We start from the raw sequence: 24,241 nt of genomic DNA on the forward strand, positions 1-24,241 counted from the left end.
TGGGAATTAGAAGGGTAACTGCGGAGTGTTTGAGGCTACATCTCCTATTACCATAGTGTACACTGTTGCAGGCCTGTTTGCTAATCTCAAACTAGAATACATTAATTTTCTCTTATTAACTATGTTAATACATTCTTTTTTTTCCCACATAATGTAACTTTTATTATTTTTTTCTTTTTAACAGCTTTATTGAGTTATAATTTGTTTTTTTAAAGATTATGTTAATACATTCTTATCACTATTTTCACTGTAATCTTGATGAAGATCTTGGTCTTTCAGAAAATATGAATGGAGACTATAGAGGCAGAGGATTTGGACGAGGAAGATTTCAAAGCTGGAAAAGAGGAAGAGGTGGTGGGAGCTTCACAGGAAAATGGAGAGAGAGAGAACGCAGACCTGACCTGAATAAAACCATGAGAAAACATACTTCTGGTAGGGGAGGACAAGGATTGTTCAATATTTTTTTCCTCCACAAAGGAAACTATGCCTGTCCTACAAAGCAGTTTAACTTAAATTTCAGTCTTATTTGATGTTACTCCTTAAAGTAGTATTCAAACATTAAGATCCAAAATTTTTACTGAAACCTCTAACTTAACCTGTAACTACTAATATCATGTCAGCTTCTCAATCCTGGAAGGAGAAGCAAGTTGGAAAAAAAATTCTATTTCTCCTGACCTAGTGCTTGCTTTGATAGCACATATACTATTTCTGCCGACCTAGTATTCTGGTTGTTTTGTTTTGTTTTGTTTTGTTTTCAGAACAAACATCACAGACTTTGCTACTACAATCAACATTGGATCAGTTAATACCATATAAAGGCTGGAAGCTTTATTTCTCTGAAGGTAGAGTTGAAAGTACAGAAAGTACCATAAATTCTATTTTCTTAACTTGTCTTTGGATGTTACATCTCATATTACTATCATTTGGCTTACTGATAGATGCCACCTTCTTCAATTTTAGTTCACCCAAACAATTAAATCATGTTTGTTTCAAGAATATTTTAGGTTTTATATCAGGAAAGGAGAAACCTCACTAGGTATTTCAAAAAGGGGATTTAATACAGGGAATTAAAATACACAGATGGAAGTCTAAAGAGCAAAAGGGAAACATTGAGGTAAGCCCCCAGATAATAATAACTTCTGGAAGCAGCAACCATCCTTATGGCTGAGGGTACAAAAGGTAAGAAGTTCTGAAGTGGCCAGGACCTAGGAATTCAAAGGAAGGGCTGTTGCTTCAGCCACTGAGGGGTACCCTACAAAGCTGTGCTTGGACCTCTGAAGGGTGCCCTTCACACCTGTGCTCAGACCACTGCAGTGAATGAAGCTGCTTGTTGGTGATAACTCTGGTGGGACGATTACACAGTTGATGCTCAGAGCTGGAGGCTGGAACTATAGCTACTTTCTCCAGCTGAAGAGATGCTGAAAAGAATTAGAAACAAAAAATCTTTCTTTCTTGCCACCTTCCAGTCTTTAAAGTGCCTGCAATTGGCAGAACCTAGAGGGAGTCTGGGAAATGCACTGTGTAGATCTCGATCATAGCATCACAGAGCAGAAAATGGAGGGGTGGGCTTGGAACCGAGAGACCACCAACACAGGTTTGTGTAGAAACACACTTAAGGAATCTCCCCTTTTATAATCAAGAACATCAGCTAGCATCATATACTTGTCTTTATAGGTTTGGAGACTAGTCTTTTCTGCATTCTTTTTTTTTTTTTTTTTAAGATTTTATTTATTTATTTGACAGAGAGAGACACAGCGAGAGAGGGAACACAAACGGGGAGTGGGAGAGGGAGAAGCAGGCTCCCCGCTGAGCCAGGAGCCGGATGCAGGGCTCGATCCCAGGACCCTGGGATTATGACCTGAGCTGAAGGCAGACGCTTAACGACTGAGCCACTCAGGTGCCCCTCTTTTCTGCATTCTTAACAGTTTCTATGTTATGTCTTTTATTAGTTATGGGTTATATGTGCGTATATATCTATGGGTTATTTTCCCACTAGATTGTGTACTTCTTTAAGAGGGCAAAGACCTTGCCCCATACCAGGCACTCAGTATTCATTTGGTGAATGAATAAAGTGCTTTACAAATGTTTTCTGTATTGAGAGTCTGTTTTTTTCTATTATATACACAGATGTGTTTCATAACTGATGTGTCTTTTGCTGCTTTAGGATGCATTAGCTAGCTGTTAGCCCAGAACACTAGAAGTGATCTTTAGACTGGTCCTAAAGATGGAGTTCAGGAGATACCTTAGGTTTATATCCTCTATATTTCCAAACTACTTCACGGTATTATTTCTCTGTGGGAGACCAATTTGAAAATGTTATAGAACTTCCAGGATAAAGGTTTTAGGACCAGAGTGAAGTAGTGGTCTGTCTCCTCTCATTTCAGGATGTGGCAATATGGACTAGTAGAATTTACTTTGCAAAGACTGATTGTCTTTAGCTCTGTTTCTGAATAATTTATTTAGTTCATGTGTCTAGTTTTGGCTTTATTATAATTTTCATTTTAAACTTTATTATGTAAGCTATTTGAACTACTAGGTCCTATTAAGTGTCAAAGGCTCAGTACTAAGATTCCCAGATATTGGTGCTTTTAGAGAGAGTCACTTCCTGGGGTGCCTGGGTGGCTCAGACGGTTAGGCATATGCCTTTGGCTCGGGTCATGATCCCAGGGTCCTGGGATCGAGCCCCACATCCGGCTCCTGGCTCAGCGGGGAGCCTGCTTCTCCCTCTGCCTCACCCCCTGCTCATGCTCTCTCTCTCTCTGTCTCTCTCTCTCTCTATCTCTGTGTCTCGAATGAATAAATAAAATCTTAAAAAAAAAAAGTCACTTCCTATTTGCATTTAAGATTATGCAGACCTAAACTTGTTTTAGAATCTTAACTATTCACTCAGTACTTACCTATATACTTATGTAAATGTGATCAGAATGCAAGTAATTGGAAAAAGTCATCTACCATGTATACAGTGTTTCTCCCGTCTCATGAAAAATATGTCTCTACACGTGATTATTAGTGCTAATGCCATTTTGTTGGATTAGTTTACAGCAATAGCTCTCCTTTCATTCAGAAGATTCAAGCATTTGAAAATTTTTTCACAAGGCGTATTGATTTATATGATAAGGTAAGATTCCTGTACAACAAAGCTACTAATCCTGTTGTCTTCTAGAACAGTATATTTGAGGTGCTAGTGATCAGTAGATGGTGCAGCCAGACAGCCTTGATCCAGATCCCATCTTTACCACTTAGCTGCAGTATGGACTTTAGTGTATTACTTATGTTCTTTGAACCTTGGTTTTCTCATGTATAAGTTGGGCATAATAGTATTAATACCACTGAGGGTTGTTAAGAGGCATAAATAAATTAATATATTTTAAATACTTTAAGTGGTACAAAACTTACTGTACTTACTCATTGTTATCACCATATAAATATATATTTTTTCAAAGTGTGTAATTGAATGTTTAGTTATGATAGTTGACTCCAAAAAAGCCATCATGTTTTCATGCCTTGATATTTTATAGGATGAAATAGAAAGAAAGGGAAGTATTTTGGTGGATTTTAAAGAACTGACAGAAGACGATGAAATGGCTGACTTGGTACCAAATATAGCAAATGAGTTGAGGGATACACCTGAGAAAACCTTGGCTTGCATGGGTCTGGCAATACATCAGGTAAAGACTTCTCTTGTGCAGACTGTCAAAATTTTAAAGGAAGATTTTACAATAACAGTACCTTCTCAAAAAGATACTTAGTTTTTAACCAACAGACATTGGCTAGAACTGAAAGGTTGCAATCCTGTCCTAAAAAATACCATTCATTCTGTATACAACAGCTTATCTAAATATGACATTTATTTTAATTTATTTGAATTAGTCTATTGAAGATAACACAGAAATTAAAGAGCTCCTTGGAAACAATCTCATAGGGAAGATAAGACAAGGATCATGTTATCAGTTACGAACTTGGAAAGCAACCTCAGATTTAGGTTCTTTGACATGAGGCAAGTCATTTACTCTCCCTGAGTGTCCCCATATATAAGCTGAAAATAATAATATGTGCTGTGCCTGCCTGACTTTTTCTCAGGGTCAGTTGACAAAACGTGTGTGAAAGTATTTAGGCTGGCAAAGGAATAAGTGCTTCAAGGTAAAGAGTAATAACATCTCAGAACAGGCACGATAAAGTACTGACTGCATTCAGAGATAAAGATAAGACCCTCAGCGATTGGGGAGGAATGGGGAAAGCTCAGAGGAAGCCTTTGTAGAGATGGTACATAAAGCAGAGGAGGTAATGGTAGCCAGGCGCAAGGAATCGTTCATTACAAAGATATGTACGCTGCTGGTACCGGAGACTGGAAACCTTGGTGTTGTCTTCAGACTCCTCTCATTAGTTCTTCGTATCCAAGTCACCACATTCTTTCATTTCTATTTCTAAAATATCTCTTAAATCCACCTCTTTTCACCCTTACTGCATCAGTCTTAAATCTTCATTATGTTTCCAAAATTGTCGCTACTGTTGCTATACATGGTAAAACATGATCTGTCTTTGGAAACTGCAGCAAAGTGAAATCTAAATCCTTTCTGTGGCGTTGAAGGCCTTCCATGATCTGGTTCACCTTCCTCCCCCACTTTCACGCACTACCATTCAGCTAAGCTGAGCTCTCCCCAGGATTCTTTCAATAGTCTGGTCTCTTGCACATGCTATTCCTTAACCATGGAATGCCCCTTGCATTGCATATCCAAATTTGGGGGGGCCTGACACTGTTATCTCTCCATGAAACCTTTCTCATGACCCTTTTTCAAAACTTGCATAGTATTTTGTCTCTAAATCTTTATGGTCTTTATAACAATTATAGCTATATATGTGGATATTATTTTCACTCTTAGGTTGTCAGCATACTGCTTTGTGTACAAGAGGTTATTAAATATTTATTTAATGTCAAATGCCAAGGGAGCGGGTATTGGGTATTTCAAAAGTCATTTTTATTTTCTCTATCTTAATAAATCACTGAATATGGAGAAGTAGAAAATATGTTTTCACCAGAGCCTGTCTAGGAGGTAATAGCTTTGAGGATTACTGTAAGGACTTTTACTATTAAGCTTATTTTGGACAGAAAGTAGTAGATAGGGATGCTGGAGTTTTCCAGTCCAGGGATCACAAAATCCCAGGTAAAACAATCCACTATAAAATAAGTAGTCACAATTAAATATCAGAATTTTAAAGGGCTGTTAGAGTTCTGTTAATATTCTGCTTTGAACTATTTATATTCATAAACTTCATATTTTCTATGAAAGAGTTCTGCTTCAAGAGGATGTTTTGTTTTCCACCTTTTAAGTAAATACCTGTCCTGTTTAGGTATTAACTAGGGACCTTGAAAGGCATGCAGCTGAATTACAAGCCCAAGAAGGATTGTCTAGGGATGGGGAAACAATGGTAAATGTACCACACATTCATGCAAGGTGAGGATTTGCTGGTATTAAAGTATTATTTAGAATCTGGCATTTAAGACTGTTTAAGAATGAGAACATTGGGGTGCCTGGGTGGCTCAGTCATTAAGCGTCTGCCTTCGGCTCAGGTCATGATCCCGGGGTCCTGGAAACGAGCCCCGCATCGGGCTCCCTGCTCGGCGGGAAGCCTGCTTCTCCCTCTCCCACTCCTCCTGCTTGTGTTCCCTCTCTCGCTGTGTCTCTGTCAAATAAATAAAATCTTAAAAAAAAAATGAGAACCTTATTTTATAAAGCCAAAGAAATCAGTAAAAAAGGGTATGCGTTCTTTGCCATTCTCATTGGTTATAACACCCAAGTGAACCCACTGAGAAATCTTCAGAGATCATGACAAAAATAAACTTCTCTTGCCTAAATAAGGTGATTTCCCAACCTTCACATTTTTGTAAACATTGATTTTGGGTGTATACTTACCAAGTCCCTGCTATTTAAATTGATACTTTATGTAATATACTAAGTGGTATGATTATACTTTGTTGAAATTACTAGGTTTCTATTAGATATAGAACAAATGGAATTTTGTTTTTCTTTAATTCATCGTTAAGATTTTAAATTTTCATTAGAAGAGATGAATAAGGTAGAAGAGATGAATAAGGAAGAATTTTCATTAGAAGAGATGAATAAGGTAGAAGAGATGAATCATCAGGGTTTTCTTTTTCTTTTCCAGAATTTATGGAAGACATTGTGTAATAGTTCTTGAAAAAGAAGTTAGAAACTGAAAAGTCACTTTTTTTGTTGCCAAAATTTTTCTGTTGGCATTATTTTTTTCCTTTTCTCTTTTAGAGAGTAGCCTAATGAAATAAGAAAAGGGAAGGTTTAGCATGTTTTAATTTTTAGGAATGATTTAATTCTTGTGAATTTTCTGATATATAGGGATGATGTGGTTGGAGAACTCCAGTTGCTCCTAAAAGGAAGTTGTGAAAATACAAATAATGTCCACTGTTGGTTCACTTGTAAATTCATAGATAAATACATTCTTGTTTTTGTTTTTAGGGTCTATAACTATGAGCCGTTGACACAGCTCAAGAATGTCCGGGCAAATTACTACGGAAAATACATCGCTCTGAGAGGGACAGTGGTTCGTGTCAGTAATATAAAGCCTCTTTGCACCAAGATGGCTTTTCTTTGTGCTGCATGTGGAGAAGTTCAAGGTTTTTCTCTTCCAGATGGAAAATATAATCTTCCCACAAAGGTAATGTGTTCTTTAACTAAATTATTTATCTTGGCAAAGAAGGCAAATCAGTTTACAGAAAACATTTCCCAGTGTTTCTGAACACAGAGCTTATTTTTATTTTTAATTTTCAGTTTTTAAATTATGAAATACTTCAGGATATAGAAAATAAAGAAATAAAACATTTCTCTAATCACCACCCAGAATTTACATTTTGCCAGTTCCAGATATATTTTTAAAGATATAAAATATTACTGATGTGATTAGTGTTTCTTTTGTACCCCCTTGCTTGTACCATTCTCAGAGATAATCATTATCCTGAAGTTAATGTGTATTCTTTTTATTCATATTTTTATATTTTGACTTAATGGGTATACATACCAAGTTATGTTTCCTTTATTCTGCTGTTTGAAAGTGATGTGTTCCTTTTTTCTTTATTAACTTTTTTTAGACTATAGATCTTAAAGCCATAGAAAAGTGGAGAGAATATTTGTATACCCACCATTATGGTTGGCAAATATTAATACTTTGTGATTTTAGCTTAATTTTTTAGACATAAGATATTAAGTATTAGAATTAAAGTTGAAGTCTCTTTGTTGCCCTCCCTGGTTCCACTCACTTTTTTCCTTCCTCAGAGGCAGCCACTCTTCTGAAATTGGCATGTATTCTTCCATTCTGCATTCTCAAACCTGACTATATGTGTAGGGTTTGTTTTGTTGTATGTTTTTACATAAATGGTATACCGAATGTAACATTCTGCAAATTTTTTTTTTTCACTTGGTTATTTTGCACTTTACCTATCTTAATACATATCTAATTCTTTCACCTTTACCATTATAGAGTACTCCATTGAATGCATAGTCACTATCCATTCTCCTGGTGGACATTTATGTTGTGTCCAGTTTTTTACAGTTATATGATGCTGTAGAGAACATTCTTGCATGTGTCTCCTTAGCAGAGGAATTTCTCAGTTGTGGGATATACTTATTGTTAAGTATTAGATGTTGTAAAACGACTTGCCAGAGTGTTGGTCCCAGCTCACACCTCTGTTGGTAGTGTTAAACAATGACCGTTGCCCTGTAGTCTCATTTACATTTGGTATCGTAAGACTTTTTAAATTTTGCCAGTCTGATTGGTATAAATGGTATTTATACCAATTTCTGTTGTAGTTGAACATCTTTTCACATCTTTATTGGCCATTCAATTTCCTTTATTGAATTTTCTGTTTAAATCTTATTTTTCTGTTTATGCTATTGATAGGAGTTCTTTATGAATTCTAGATACTAATCATTGATTATATATATTACAGATATCTTCTCCCAGTATTTGCTTTATCTTTTAACTTTGTGGTATATTTTTTGTTCTCTGGTTTTACATTTTGACATGGTTAAATTGATCAGTTTTTTTCCCTTGTGACTTACGTTTTATGCCCTGCTTAAAAAGCCTTCTTCACTGGGGCACCTGGGTGGCTCAGACGGTTAAGCATCTGCCTTCGGCTCAGGTCATGATCCCGGAGTCCTGGGATCGAGTCCCTTTTCGGGCTCCTTGCTCAGCAGGAAGCCTGCTTCTCCCTCTGCCTGCCACTTCCCCCTGCTTGTGCTCTCTCTCTCTCTCTCACAAATAAATAAATAAAACCTTTAAAAAAAAAAAAGCCTTCTTCACTTGAGCATTATAAACATATCTCTTACATTTTCTTTTAATACTCTTAAGTTTCATTTTTATATTTAGATTTTTGTCATCAGGAATTTAATCTTGGGAATGGCCTAAAGCTAAGGATTTAATTTTGTTCTTTTAAGTGAAAAGCCAGTTGTCACCATTTATTAATTAAGCCCTGTATTCCTACTGACGTGTATTGTTTCCTCTATGGTACACTGTCCTGTAGACATGTGAGTCCATTTCATTTCACTGGACCTGTACCAGCTCTGTACAATTCTATTTACATTGATCTCATTAAAATTTTTGATAAGGCAGGGAGACTTACCATATCTGTTCTTTTCCAGAGTTGCCTTTATCATCCTTGGACTTTAATAAATTTTACACTTATTACATTTTTACACAAATTGAAATTTGTAAGGTTCCCTTCTCTTACAAGAAGAATAGGGTGTGTGAGTTCGGCTATTGGTTCTGAATAATCAGTGGTGTTGGTAAATGAGTGTCATCTACTGTTTGTCTGGGTTAGGGTTCAGGCTCTGCCTTTAATTCAGAGGCCAGAATTTCGATCCTGACTTACTGGATATTTTCTTTAAACTGTATTTGGTCAAGGTATTTCCATGCCCTCCAATATAGTGGGTAGTAATGCTGACTGGTAAGATGAACACTAGTGTGAAGAGGTTCTGCTTGTGTCTGAACTTCCATGAATTGACCAAAAAGTTGTTCAGGAGATCCGTGTTTTAGTCATTACTGTATAACAAATCACCTTAAAACTAAGTGGCTCAAAATAACAACAGTCATTTAATTATTTCTCATGGTTTCTGTTAGTCCGAAGTTTGGAAGAACTGCTTGGCCAGGTAGTTCTTTTTTTTTTTTTAATTTTTTTATTGTTATGTTAATCACCATACATTACATCATTATTTTTTGATGTAGTGTTCCATGATTCATTGTTTGTGCATAACACCCTGTGCTCCATGCAGAACGTGCCCTCTTTAATACCCATCACCAGGCTAACCCATCCTCCCACCTCCCTCCCCTCTAGAACCCTCAGTTTGTTTTTCAGAGTCCATCGTCTCTCATGGTTCATCTCCCCTTCCGATTTCCCCCCCTTCATTCTTCCCCTGCCGCTACATTCTTCTTCTTCTTTTTTTCTTTCTTAACATATATTGCATTATTTGTTTCAGAGGTACAGATCTGAGATTCAACAGTCTTGCATAATTCACAGCGCTCACCATAGCACATACCCTCCCCAATGTCTATCACCCAGCCACCCCATCCCTCCCACCCCACCCCCCACTCCAGCAACCCTCAGTTTGTTTCCTGAGATTAAGAATTCCTCATATCAGTGAGGTCATATGATACATGTCTTTCTCTGATTGACTTATTTCGCTCAGCATAACGCCCTCCAGTTCCATCCACGTTGTTGCAAATGGCAAGATCTCATTCCTTTTGATGGCTGCATAATATTCCATTGTATATATATATATATACCACATCTTCTTTATCCATTCATCTGTCGATGGACATCTTTGGCCAGGTAGTTCTGCATGTAGGTCTCTTATGGAGTTGTAGTCAAGTGGTGGATAGCGCTGAACAGCAGGAGGCTGGAGTGGTTAGGGGCTGGCTGGGCATCTCTCCTCCTGTCTCTCTGGGCTGGTTTTGGCTTCTTGTACACAGTATGGCAGCTCAGGATACTCAGTCTGCTCACATGGCTGCTGAGAGCTTCAAGAAACAGGTCCAGCTCTCAGGAGAAAATGGCTTTGCCTCTTTTGAGCTAGCCTCAGAAATCAGGTGTCATCACTTCTGTTGGTTATAAAGTGAGTCATAACCCTGTCCAGATCCCAGGAGAGGGAAATTAGACTCCATCTCTTGATGACTAAGTGGGAAGGTTCTAGAAAGGGTCATGGGGAGATACTGTTGCAACCATATTTGGAAAATATAGTCGGCCACAATCTCTGAATTTATAAATGCATCTTGAGGTCCAAATAGGAAACAAGGGACTTTTAAATACTTGAACACAACTCACTTGCTTGTTGAGGATTGTCTCTGTGGTACAATAAATATTACACAAACAGTGCAAAAGGAAGTGAGATAGGAGAGCTGAGGATTAAAGGAGACCCAGGAAGACTTTGGAAAAGGGGAGATTTGGGGCTGGATATATGGGATTGGATGCAAGAGGGCATGCAAGGATCAGGAGACTGTGCACAAAGGAAGGAATATGTGCTCAGTGTGAGAGGCTTGTGAGGAGCCTTGCACACCCACAGCTGAAAGAATAAGAGCAGTAATCAAGAGGGACCAGCTGAAAAAGTGCTTCAAAAGCTTGTAATACAGAATTGATGCAGATGGAGATAGAAATTCATTAAGCTCATAGTGCATTTTACTACAACACCATTCTGGGACCAAGCATTTTAACTTGCATTTTCCTGAGATGTGATTGTAGTTTATCTAAATCTGGATATGAATTAATCTTGTTGCAGTGTCCTGTGCCCACATGTCGAGGGAGGTCATTTACTGCTCTCCGTAGCTCTCCTCTCACGGTTACGATGGACTGGCAGTCAATCAAGTAAGCAATCAGACTATAAATAAAACACAGGTTTTAGATCTCTCATACTGCCAAGCAAATCTATAATATTCCTTCATTATACTGTGAGTCTTTTTTGTAGACAGTGATAAATTATAGAATAAAGGGTTTATTTGATTAAGAGTTTATATGTTGAAATGATAATTGTCTTTATTTGAAATTTGTTCTGTATCAGATTCCAGAAAGGATTTTAAGTACAAGTGTCATGTTCTTTTGCTACTGAGGAATAGTTCATTTTATTTCTCACTTATGTGATTCATTGAACTGGATGTAGACCAAGAAAGCTGTATGATTTTCTTTCCATAAGCGGTGATAGAAATGTTGTTTAGAAGTTTTAAAATAAAGAATCCCTTAGAAATGGGCATGTTTCATTTCATGTTCTCACTATCTATGAGGCATTTTACTATAGGTTTCTTTTTTTAAAAGCTGTTTTTTGCGGGTCATATGGTTCTGTGTGTGTGTGTGTGTGTGTGTGTGTGTTTAACCCAACAATTTATTCCATTTTATCTGGCTGTAGTCCCATAACTCATCCCTGACTATAAAATAATGGGTAGTTTTAAAGTCAGAGTGCTACCCAAGAAATCTGGCTAAAACAGGAGAAACTAAGAACCTAGAGAAAAAGTGAGATGGATTGCTACCAAGCCCTGTCCTAGCTTGACCTCCTTTTGTTCTGTAAAGACTAAGACTAACATATATAATAATTGTACACTATGCTGAGATCTTCTCAAACTCTCCATTTTATAAAAGAAGAAATGTTTGAGACTTTTTTTTACATTTTTTTTTTTTAATTTTAATTCCAGCAAAGATAACATGAAGTGTTATGTTAGTTTCAGGTGTACAATATAGTGATTGCTCAGTGCTCCTCACAATAAGTGTACTCTTAATCCCCTTCACCTGTTTCACCCATATCCCACCCACGTCCCACCTGGTAATCAACAGTTTGTTCTGTATAGGTAAGAGTGTGTTTCATGGTTTGTTTCTCTCTCTTTTTTTTTTTTCCCTTGGTCATTTGTTTTGTTTCTTAAATTCCACATATGAGTGAAAAATCATACGGTATTTGTCTTTCTCTGATTGGCTTATGTCATTTAGCATTATACCGTATAACTCCATGTTGTTGCAAATGGCAAGATTTCATTCTTTTTTAGGGTTGTGTTAAGATTCTTGAGCATGATCTTGTGCCCTTTTAGTGCACAAGAGTGTGCAAAGAAGGTCCGTAGGACTTTCACCACTGAAGGGGGTGGTGAGGGCCTCAGGAGCTGTACAGTTCACAATAGGATAGGTGCAACAGAAGGTCCAGGGTAATTCATTTATTTGTACAAAATCTCTTTGTTTTCTGATAAAAATAGCAGACAAGAAAACAGGCTTTAATATTTTAATTGGATTTGAATGATGATCTCTTGATATTAGGAGATCAAACAGAAAGGGAGGCCATTTAGGGGCACCTGGGTGGTGCAGTTGATTAAGCGTCTGACTCTTGGTTTTGGCTCAGGTCATGATCTCAGGGTCATGAGAATGAGCCTCAAGTCAGGCTCCATATTCAGCAGGGAGTCTGCTTGAGATTCTCTCTCTCCCTCGTCCCCTCCCCACCCTCTAAAATAATAAATAAATCTTAAAAAAAAAAAAAATCTTAAAAAAAAAGGAGGCCATTTAAATCCTTTTCTTGACTCTTTAAAAGTAAGATATTGCTAAAGCTCATTTTGAATAAGTTATAGTAAAACTTTGTTAGTACAATATTAGCTTACATTATTGTCTTATTCTACCAATGTGTAGATATATAAAATGACTATCTGCCCTAGGTGAAAGTTCTTCCTGCCATTTAAAGTAAATCAGTTTCATTTTTTTTCTGAGGCTTAGCTTGGAATGACCACAAAGAATTATTGTTTCTCAGCTAGTGCATTGAAATACTTGAATGCATCAAAGTGAAAACCTTACAATATATATCAAAGGCCTTGCAGTTGAAGCAGTCCTAGTTCTAAGAGTTTATGTGATGAAAACAGTCACAATATGTAAAGAAATAGCTTGCTGAAAGTATGTTTTCACGTTGTGTGTGGTTTTTTTTCCATGGGGAACAGCCTAAACAGCTGAAGAAAATAGTGTAAGTAGGATGGTACAACGGATTATTGTGTAGCCATCAAATATGATGTTGCAGGAGAATATTTTGAAATGACATTAAAAAAACATGTTGAGAATATACTCTCGGAAATGAGATCGGAGTAATTGTTATTTTCTTCTTTCTGTTTATCTGTTTTAATAAGAAAAGTCTAAGTATCTAATTTTTTTTCATTACAACACTAGATATCTAATTTTTTAAAGCAAGGCATCCTTAGCATGTTGTGTCATTCTGAGACTTCTCATTGCAGTCTGTCAGTGTTTTGAAGAAATTTTATTTAAAGAAATTTTAAAGACTTCCAGAAGATAGCAGAGTAGGAGGATCCTAAGCTCACTTGGTCCCATGGATACAACTAGGTAACACCCACATCAGCATAAATAACCCCAAAAGCAACCTGAAGACTGGCAGAACAGACTCTCCACAGCTAAATATAGAGAAGAGGCCACATCCAGGAGGATAGGAAGGATGGAGATGTGGTCGGGAGCCAGACGGATCCACGGGACTGTGGGAGGGAGGGACTCCGCAGCAGTTGTGGGGAGGGGAGAGAAGCAGACCTCCACAGCAGGCACCCCAGGCACAGGGAAACTGCGTGGGGAAGGTGAATACCCATAACCTTTGGCTTTGAAAACCAGAGGGGCCTCATTTTGTGAGTTCTTACAATCAGCTGGGCTTAACACCTGAAACTTTAAAAATCAGTGGCTCAGCTCTGGGAGAGCTGGATGGTGAGAGGAAACAGAGTCCCTGCCCTTAAAGAGACAACACAACAAACAGCCCTGCTGAGATACAGCATAGAAGCAGCAGTTTGAAAAATGCTTGGGGTATACAGGAGGGAGATTTGTTTATTAACTTCAGAGCATGTACTGGGAGACTTCTTCAAGAACAAAAGAGCTGGTGGGTGCTATCTCCCCTTCCCTGGCCCCCAGCCTAGATCCAGGGACACCTGTGGGAACCAGGACAGTGCAACACTCTCCCCCTTCCACCTAGCTTGCTGATGGCACACTCCACCCATGTACTTTTCTATGGACTCAGCCTCTCCAAGTAGGGCAGGAGTTTTCCCAGTGGCTGCAGCTCCCCTTGTGCAGCGGCTGGTGTGGACCTCCTGGCACTGTGCACATCATCCCTGCGTTCTCCTGCAGGAGTCCATCCAAAGTGACATCACAGCGTGGAAGTGAGCAAGCAGCCCTGATGGGCCAGCAGCACTCCAAAGTGACTCCTACTCTGGGGAGAGGGGAAGATAACCACTCATACCAATCCAGCTCTGGCCCCAGCAGTAAGCTGGGGACGGACATCTGGTCTGACTGTAGGCCCTGCCCACAAATAGAAGCTTCTCAAGGGATAATACAGGGAGAGTGCCCTGCAGTTTGGTGCTCCTGCAGCTCTGGCAAACACCTGGCCCAACCCAACTCAAGCCCAGGGTGGCCCAGACTGGCCCACTAACAACACAGGGACCAAACCCTGACCACAACAGGCAAAGAGAACCATTGTAGACTACTGGACTGAAGACAAACATGTCTCAGCCATAGTAGTAGGGCACACGCAACACACATAGGAGACAACCCTGAAGCACCAAGTTCTTAAGAACAGGAGACGTTGCACTGCAGGGCATTATAGGACCTCTTCTTCATAAGGCCACTACTTTCAAGAGCAGGAGACATAGCTGACTTTCCTAACACAGAAACAGACACAGAGAGTTAGTCAAAATGAGGAGACAGAGGAATATGTCCCAAGTGAAAAAACAGGACAAAATCACAGCAAGAGACCTAAATGAAACGGAGATAAATAGTATGCCTGATAGGGTTTAAAGTAATGGTCATAAAGATACTTGTTGGACTTGAGGAAAGGGTGGACGACCTCAGTGAGACTCTCAACAAAGAGAAAACATAAAAAAGAGCCAAGCAGAGATGAAGAACTCAATAACTGAAATTAAAAATACACTAGAGGGAATAAATAGTAGACTAGAAGAACAGGTCAGAGACCTGGAGGGTAGATTATGAAAAGCTGAACAGGAGAGAGAAAAAATAATAAAAAATGAAAATAGACTTTGGGAACTCAGTAACACCATCAAGCATAATAACATTTATAGAGATCCCAGAAGAAGAGAGAGAAAGGGGGCAGAAAATTTACTTGAAATAGTAACCAAAAACTTACCAAATCTGGGGAAGGAAACAGACATAGGAAGCACAGAAGGTACCTGACAAAATCAACCCAAGGAGGTCCACCAAGATACACAGTAATTAGAATGGTTAAAAAAAAAAAAATTGTGATAAAGAGGGCATTTTAAAAGCAGTGAGAGAAAAGAAAACATTTACATACAAAGGAAACCCCATAAGGCTATCAGCTAACATTGTTCAACAGAAACTTTCCAGATATATCTTTTGGGAGCCACAATTCAACTCCCATTGTGAAATAAGTTTGAGAATTTAAAATAATTGGTGGCAGGGGCTCCTGGGTGGCTCAGTTGGTTAGGCGACTGCCTTCGGCTCAGGTCATGATCCTGGAGTCCCAGGATCGAGTCCCGCATCGGGCTCCCTGCTCGGCGGGGGGTCTGCTTCTCCCTCTGACCCTCCCCCCTCTCATGCTCTCTCTATCTCATTCTCTCTCTCAAATAAATAATCTTTAAAAAAATGTTTAAAAAAAAATTAAAAAATAATTGATGGCAGCCTGGGTCCATTGATAGATGAATGGATAAAGAAGATGTGGTGTCTGTATATATTTATATGTAAATATAACGGAATGTTACTCAGCCATAAAAATGAATGAGATTTTGCCATTTGCAACAACATAGAGGATCTAGAGAGTATAGGGGCACCTGGGTGGCTCAGTTGGTTAAGCGACTGCCTTCAGCTCGGGTCATGATCCTGGAGTACTGGGATCCAGTCCCACGTCGGGCTCCCGGCTCATCAGGGAGCCTACTTCTCCCTCTGACCCTCTCCCCTCTCATGCTCTTTCTCACTCTCTCTCTCTCAAATAAATAAATAAAATCTTTAAAAAAAAAAAATTATCTAGAGTGTATAATGCTAAGTGAAATAAGCCAGAGAAAGACAAATACCATACGATTTCACACGTATGTGGATTTAAGAAACAAAACAAATGATCAAAGAGAAAAAGAGACAAACCAAAAAACAGATTCTTAACTATCTTAACTATAGGGAACAAACAGATGGTTACCAGAGGGGAGGTGAATGGGGGGATGGGTGAAATAGGGGCTCATCCTGATGAGCACTGAGTCATGTATAGAATTGTTGCATCACTATATTGTACACCTGAAACTAATATAACAGTGTATGTTATCATCCTGGAATTAAAATTACAAAAAAAAGCCAGGAACAGATCACAAATGCCAGCCCGATAACTGTGGGATTTTCAAAGCCATGGTTGGTTTAAAGCCTTGGTTCCCATCATATGCCAACAAAAATCCTATTGACCCAGAAGATTTTATAAAGTCACTGTGGAAGCCATCTGGATGCCTCTGTGGAATGAGAAAATACATGTGCCACTGGCTTCATCAGATGGGCTCCAGGTGGCCACCCCCAGGCACTGGGGAGCCAAGCGGCACTTGCAGGGGGAGATATTAATTCAGTTGGTAAAAAGAAGACGGATGAGAGGCCCTAAGCATCTGACCTCATGCTGTATAATTGCTATATAATTAAACTGGAATATCAGTGTGGCAAAAAAAAAAAAAAAGTTTTAAGGTAATGCGTGTAAATGTTTTTAAAAATCAGTGTAGTAGGCCACAGTTCCCACAACTTCTTATCTTATATATAACTTTAGATAACATCCTTTCATGTCTTCCCTCTCTTTACTCACCCACTCTCTGTGAACCAAGGACATTAGAAACGATGCACTTCCTTTTACTTCTCCTCCTTCTACGGCTAGACTTCTTTCAGCTATGATGTTAATTTTACATTGTCAAGGTTTACTTCTCTCTTCCAGTCATAATTGTCTTCCTTGTTTAATCTATAGGTCATATCTAACAAAAACAAGGGCATTTATATTTTTATGATCATCTTTGTTTAACAAAGAAACAAGGAAGATGGTCAAATGCCAAGAAAAGGAAATGTAATTTATGTCACTGTGTTGTTTTGTTTTCTGTTGTTTTCAAAGAAATGACCCATGTGTCAAAATCAAAATGAATTGTCTTTTCTTCTACTCCCTTGCATTGTCCCCTATTTTAATGGCTTCATATTTGGACTGTAACTTTGTTGTTTAGCGCTTTTCCCACTTTTTGAAATCTTTTTGTCTATGGTGTTCTTAAGTAGTAGGAGTACATCTAAATGTGTCTTCATCCTGCTTGACAGTGATCAGTCCTTTTCTGGGGTTGTCTTGGACTCTAGAATATCTTGTTTTCTGTCTTCAGCTTCCTATCAGATACATCCATTGGACTGTTCATCTGTCTTTTAACCTTTTTTCACCCTTTGCTTTCTCTGTGCCATTTTCTAGATTTCTTTGGCTTTTTTTTTGTTTTCTTCCTATAAATATTTGATTTTTTAAAAATTTTATTTTATTATGTTATGTTAATCACCATACATTACATCATTATTTTTTGATGTAGTGTTCCATGATTCATTGTTTGCGTATAACACCCAGTGCTCCATTCAATACGTGCCCTCTTTTATACCCATCACCAGGCTAACCCATCTCCCCACCCCCTCCCCTCTAGAATCCTCAGTTTGTTTCTCAGAGTCCATAGTCTCTCATGGTTCATCTCCCCCTCCGATTTCCCCCCCTTCATTTTTCCCTTCCTACTATCTTCTTTTTTTTTTAACGTATAATGTATTATTTGTTTCAGAGGTACAGGTCTGTGATTCATCAGTCTTACACAATTCACATCGCTCACCATAGCACATACCCTCCCCAATGTCCATCACCCAGCCACCCCATCCCACCCACCCCACCACTCCAGCAACCCTCAGTTTGTTTCCTGAGATTAAGAATTCCTCATATCAGTGAGATCATTTGATACATGTCTTTCTCTGATTGGCTTATTTCTCTTAGCATAATACCCTCTAGTTCATCCACATCGTTGCAAATGGCAAGATTTTGATTTTTATATACGTATTTTTAATTTTCCTTATCTCACATTTGTTTTCCCATAGTTCCCTTTTTATAGCCGCTTATTCTTGTTTTATGATGGTAAGATTTTCTCAAAAACTCTTAGCTTTTTGTTTGTTTCTAATGCTCTTCTCTTTCCTGAATTATTGCTATTTCATCCTGAAATATCTGATGAGCAATGAGAAATTATTTGGTCTAGGTAGGATAGGTTTCCTTTGCTATATTGTAAGTAGGAATTTTTTCCTCATAAGGCCTGCCCCCTGGTAAGAAGGTAGGGGTTTTGACTATCAAATTTTGCTATATGAATATGTTTTGAATTGGAGTTGGGCTCCTCGGATGCCAGAATGAGGCTTTATTTTGGAGCTCCGATACCCTCATTAGATGCTGTAGCTCCCCTCACAGTGGATGGATCCATTTCTCTAGAACAGTGCTCTGGTTTTTGTTAAACAGTAAAGCCTGGTTTGCTGGAATGCTCTCATTTTTCGCCTACCCGCCTATCCACCCACCTACTAAAGAATTCTAAACAGCTATTTTGTGACTTGTCTTTCAGTTGATTATCCTGTTTCCTTTTAGCCATCTACTGAAAGGAGGAAAAGTTTCACCTATGTAAGAAAGAAGGAATTCCCGGGGCGCCTGGGTGGCTCAGTCGGTTAAGCGGCTGCCTTCGGCTCAGGTCATGATCCCAGGGTCCTGGGATCGAGCCCCACGTCGGGCTCCCTGCTCAGTGGAGAGTCTGCTTCTCCCTCTCCCTCTGCCTGCCTCTCTGCCTACTTGTGCTCTCTCTCTCTCTGTCAAATAAATAAATAAAATCTTTAAAAAAAAAAAAAAAAAGAAACAAGGAATTCCCTACTTTTCATTCCTGCCAACTCCAACCTAGAAGGCTCCCACTTCTCTTAGATCCTTGTAACTTTTTCCTGTGTGTATTTTGGACTTTATTTTGTTTTATTCATCAATACTTTCTCACTTCCCTTAGTTCCTTGCAACTTTTCCCTGTGTGTATTTTGGACTTTATTTTGTTTTATTCATCTGTACTTTCCCACTTGCTGTTTTCTAAAATTCCAAGAGCTCTTGTTTATCAATAACACCTCTGCACACCCTAAAACTTCTCTTTACTATACTTGGTGACTACCATTTTGGTGGACATTTTGGAGAGGGGCAGGCAAGTGTATATGCTCATCCTGCCATTCTTTTCTTTTTTTTTTTTTTAAAGATTTTATTTATTTATTTGACAGAGAGAGACACAGTGAGAGAAGGAACAAATGCAGGCGGAGTGGGAGGGGGAGAAGCAGGCTTCCCGCTGAGCAGGGAGCCCGATGTGGGGCTCAATCCCAGGACCCTGGGATCATGACCCGAGCCGAAGGCAGACGCTTAACGACTGAGCCACCCAGGCACCCCTCATCCTGCCATTCTTAATGGCAAACTGCTGAAGTAATATTAAATACACCATTGAACTTTTTTTTTTTTTTAACACTAATCTGTCCTTTGTCTAGCTCAGTACCTTGTGGATCCTGAATAGTTGACATGTTGAAGAAATTAAAGTCAGTATATATACTGATTGAAAATTGTTTAACTTTTTAGAATCCAGGAGCTAATGTCTGACGATCAGCGAGAAGCAGGTCGGATTCCACGAACGATAGAGTGTGAACTTGTTCACGATCTTGTGGATAGCTGTGTCCCAGGAGACACAGTGACTATTACTGGAGTTGTCAAAGTCTCAAATGCTGAAGAAGGTATTATATAACTCTTTTCTCATTTTGATTGTTTCTCAATAATTTGTCAGCATTCATCTTTTTTCAAGGTTCTTTTGAAACTCCACTAATAAGGGAATTCCTTGTTTCTTACATGGGTGAAACTTTTCCTTTAAAATAAAGGTTTATTTGTAGCTTATTGTGCCTTTCTTTTTCATTCCATTCAAATCCTTGTAGAGAAAACGAAAATACCAATTATTGTATTTCATATTTTGAAATTTACAGGTTCTCGCAATAAGAATGACAAATGCATGTTCCTTTTGTACATTGAAGCAAATTCTGTTAGTAATAGCAAAGGACAGAAAACAAAGACTTCTGAGGATGGGTGTAAGCATGGAGCATTGATGGAGTTCTCACTTAAAGACCTTTATGCCATCCAAGAGATTCAAGCTGAAGAAAACCTGTTTAAACTCATTGTCAAGTATGTATGAGATTATCTGAAGTTTTACTATGTATATGCAGTGCTCTTGGCTACAAGTAACAAAAACTAGTCAATATGGTTGCAAATTACAGTTCACAGGTCAAATCCAACTAACTGCCCATTTTTATATGGCCCATAAGCTAAGAATGGTTTTTGTATTTTTTAATGGCTGAAAAAAAAGACTATTAAATGACACACAGAATTACATAAAATTCAAATTTCACTTCCTGTAAATAAACTTACTGGAACACAGCCATAATCATTCATTTATATAGTGCTTGTTCCTTTCCAGCTGCAGTGGTAGAACTGAGTGGTTGCAACAGGGAATGGCTCACAGATATTTACTGTCTGTACCTCTATGGAAAAGTTTGTTGATCTCTAGTTTAATCCATAAAGAAAATTTACTGTCTCACAATTGAAGTTGGTTACTCAGCAGAAGTAGTGACGGGACTGTGAATTCCAGTCATTTCAATTGGTTGTATGTAGGGGGTTGTTTACTTTTAAAGAGCAAGAAAGAGAGGGATGCCTGGGTGGCTCAGTCGGTTAAGCGTCTGCCTTCAGCTCAGGTCATGATCCCAGGGTCCGGGGATGAGTCCCACGTCCGGCTCCTTGCTCAGTGGGGAGCCTGCTTCTCCCTCTGCCTGCCACTCCCCCTGCTTGTGCTCTCTCTCTTTCTCTCTGTCAAATAAATAAATAAAATATTTAAAAAGAGAACAAGAGATTCACATGGAAGTCAGTATTTCGTAATACTCTTTTATTTCCACATTATTGTCATGCAGTAGAGAAGAAGCAAAGTAGAGGCAGTTTTTGCTTTAGTGGTTAAGAGCTGTTTTTTTAAAATTTTTGTTTTTAATTTTCAATAAATCTAAGTTAGAATCCCACTTCAAGCACTTCCAGTGTGGTTGGAAGCATGTTACTTACTACCTCCTTCATTTTTCTCATCTTAAAATAGAAATAATTCCTGCCTCAGAAGAATGTTCCAAGGATTACATGAAATTTTATAATGTATTTAACATAATTAGCATGCTGTTATTTTAAAAACTTTTAAACAATTTTTTGGGTAATTTTGAAGAAATAGAGGAAAACAAGAGAGACTGAAAAATAGATGTACCTAACAGTAGTAAAGACTGAGGTTTTGAAATGTGTTGTATTAGAACACTTAACCCTGGGGACGCCTGGGTGGCTCAGTCGGTTAAGCGTCTGCCTTTGGCTCAGGTCATGATCCGGGGGTCCTGGGATCAGGTCCTGCATCGGGCTCCCTGCTCAGCGGGGAGCCTGCTTCTCCCTCTGCCTGCTGCTCCCCCTGCTTGTACTCTGTCTCTGACAAAGAAATAAAATCTTAGAAAAAAAAGAACAGTTAACCATGTTGTGTTTTCCTTAGTTAGGCTTAGGGCACTAAGAGAATTTGACTCATTCTGCCTTTAATATGTTATAGTCAGCTGAGAAAAGTATAGAGTTCCTCAGGGGGTCTTTGTCCTTAAACCCTCAGAGACTTCTGAATAGATAGCCATCCAGACCTACCCTGGGAGAAGGTGTACTCTGAGCTAGAGTGAGGGTGTAATCTGTGGATCAGGGACAGTGTGGTGAGTGGGCTGTGAGCAGGTGGGGAGGAGCCACCTGGTTGAAGATCAAAACACCTCTTTGATTGGTTCCTCTTACCCATTTTGAATAAGAACGAACCTTTGCAGTGGTCCTTCTGCCATACTAGAAAGGTTTTCTTCTCACAGGTTGCTTTTACCCTTTAGTTCTGTATTTGTGATTTAAACATTAAAACTAGAATTTTTCATGGTTGTCCATTTGTTAATCTTGCAGGGGTTGGCAAATTAGGCTGCCTGGTTTTGTAAACAAAATTTTATTTGGACACAGTGCCATCCATTCATTACATAATTGCTTTCACACAAGTTGAGTAGTTGTGACCCAGACAGTAAAACTGAAAAGATTTATGTTCTGGCCTTTTAAGAAAAAGTTTGTTCACCTTTGCTAGAATAACAAGTGGAGGACCATGAAAGGCGAATGGAGAAGACAGTGGAAGGTTATGTTTTAGTTTAGGTTTCTTCAGAAGCAACGATTTGGGTAAGCATTTATTTGGGAGGTGATCCCCAGAAATACTGGTAAGGGAATGGGGGAGTGAGAAGGGGTGGTAGTCAGTGTATGGTGCCTAAAGTAGAAGACCATGATTATGAGATCACCAGCTGGTGATATATCAGCAGTATATTTAGTTACTTAAAATGCTTTGCAAAGGGGCACCTGGGTAGCTCAGTCAGTTAAGCGTCCAACTCTTGATTTTGGCTCAGATCATAATCTCAGGGTCCTGAGATCGAGCCCACGTTGGGTGTGGAGACTGCTTGAGATTCTCTCTCCCTCTTCTCTGCCCCTCCCAGCCCCAGCTCACTCACTCTCTCTTTCAAAAAAATAAATAAAATGCTTTACAAGTTTTGTCTCCCTTACACAGACACAATTTTTAAAGCATTCTTCCCTTTATGAATTGACCAAGAATTTTGAGAAACTTACTGTTTGAATAAAATGTTTTGAGTTGTTTGAGGGATGTAAATTTTATGTTTGCCTTTTTCTTGATGCTAAAGCAAGTTAAGCAAGTTGTAAAGTAGATCTTCTAATAGATTGATGAAGCATAAATAAGAATTTATAAGTTGTATTCTGTTTTTCAGCTCACTTTGCCCTGTCATTTTTGGTCATGAAGTAAGTACTTTACTTCATCTTTACCCAAAAATATATAAAGTTGGCAAAAAATAGCTAATTTTTCTTAGCCATTTATTTGTATTTTAATAGTCATTGTTCTCCATAAATGAATGATGTGAAAGGCAAACTACAGCTCCTTGTATGAACAAGATGCTTACTAATTTGAGCTAATGGGAATGAGGTACCTTTAAAGTGACTTTGGGCACTAAGTGTTAAAGTGGAAACTAGCAAGTATTCCCCAGTTTTGTGGAGTAGATTCATGCCTTGCAAGGTATAGGTCTTTACTCACTGACTTTAAAGATACTTCTTTGATTTTCTGTGCTTCCTAATTTTTGCTTTTTAATCATTTACGTTATAGAAGTTTATATTTTAAGTTAATTTCCTTAGGGGGAAAAAAGTAAAGTTCAATCATGCTTTTAAAAAAATTCTCAAGTAAATGTAAATATAGAAGGAGAAGCATCCCTTTTTTGCTAGTCATCTTTGTGTCTTTCTCAGTTTTGAGGTTTTTCTCCCCCTCCCTCTTCTTTCACACTTGAGCTTGTTAAAGCAGGCTTGGCATTAGCACTCTTTGGAGGAAGCCAAAAATATGCAGATGACAAAAACAGAATTCCGATTCGAGGAGATCCACATGTCCTTGTTGTTGGAGATCCAGGCTTGGGAAAGAGTCAGATGCTACAGGTAGGAAATCAATCGTCTAGTATTTGATGTATTCCTGATGAAATGTATGACTGATTCACAAGTGAATTTTCTCAAAGCATGTAGTATTTGTGTGCCAGAGGATATAGTTGGTCTGGTGGTAGAAGTGAATTGGGGTTTGTGTGAGTAATACATCACTTCTGTCTGGCCATCCTTTCAAATAGATTACACAGGCTGTGCAGACATGGTGGTCTGTTGAGATGTCAACTATTGTGAAATGTCAGCCATTTCTCTAGCCCTTTTTTTTTTTGTATCAGCTTTGCTAGTCTTTTTTGTTGTGACTTCACCTATGACCAGAATATTTTGAGAAAGTAAAGAGCAGGGAAGCAGAGTCATGCATTCTCTCTTCACACAACTATATAAACAGTGTATTGAGCTTTAGGAATAGTCTGATGAAGGTAAGAAATCAGTCTGTGTGCATCTCCACTGCTTCTCTCTAAAGCAAGGCAACTTCTGTGGCTAACTTCTTGTTGGTGCCCAAGAAGATTCTGCCTCTGCCAGTCAGAGCCTAGTGGTTCTCCCCACCAGGGCTTATGATGGCTCTAGAAGGTTCTGCTTGTTGGAATACTTGTGGTTGCCTGGGAGTGACACCTGGTAAGCCAGTCATAATGTCCTTT

At 38.7% G+C, this 24,241-nt stretch overlaps 1 protein-coding gene and 1 long non-coding RNA gene across 2 annotated transcripts in view; one reads left to right on the forward strand and one right to left on the reverse strand.

Moving 5' to 3' along the window:
• The first annotated feature begins 260 nt into the window (after positions 1 to 260).
• The window catches only part of MCM8 (minichromosome maintenance 8 homologous recombination repair factor), a 39,758-nt gene continuing 15,777 nt past the window's right edge, over positions 261 to 24,241 (forward strand). Inside the window, exons 1-11 of the mRNA XM_032419439.1 lie at positions 261 to 432; positions 759 to 842; positions 3,036 to 3,118; positions 3,519 to 3,668; positions 5,350 to 5,453; positions 6,492 to 6,690; positions 10,797 to 10,882; positions 19,641 to 19,792; positions 20,036 to 20,231; positions 22,898 to 22,928; positions 23,466 to 23,606. Coding sequence (XP_032275330.1) covers positions 285 to 432; positions 759 to 842; positions 3,036 to 3,118; positions 3,519 to 3,668; positions 5,350 to 5,453; positions 6,492 to 6,690; positions 10,797 to 10,882; positions 19,641 to 19,792; positions 20,036 to 20,231; positions 22,898 to 22,928; positions 23,466 to 23,606 — 1,374 coding nt within the window. The 5' untranslated portion in view covers positions 261 to 284. The remainder of the gene's footprint in view (positions 433 to 758; positions 843 to 3,035; positions 3,119 to 3,518; positions 3,669 to 5,349; positions 5,454 to 6,491; positions 6,691 to 10,796; positions 10,883 to 19,640; positions 19,793 to 20,035; positions 20,232 to 22,897; positions 22,929 to 23,465; positions 23,607 to 24,241) is intronic.
• The window catches only part of LOC116641639, a 43,564-nt gene continuing 29,127 nt past the window's right edge, over positions 9,805 to 24,241 (reverse strand). Inside the window, exon 4 of the long non-coding RNA XR_004301211.1 lies at positions 9,805 to 10,895. This is a non-coding gene — a long non-coding RNA (uncharacterized LOC116641639). The remainder of the gene's footprint in view (positions 10,896 to 24,241) is intronic.

This window comes from Phoca vitulina, unplaced genomic scaffold (assembly GCF_004348235.1).
Source record: "Phoca vitulina isolate PV1807 unplaced genomic scaffold, GSC_HSeal_1.0 scaffold22, whole genome shotgun sequence".
In the NCBI taxonomy this organism is placed as follows: domain Eukaryota; kingdom Metazoa; phylum Chordata; class Mammalia; order Carnivora; family Phocidae; genus Phoca; species Phoca vitulina.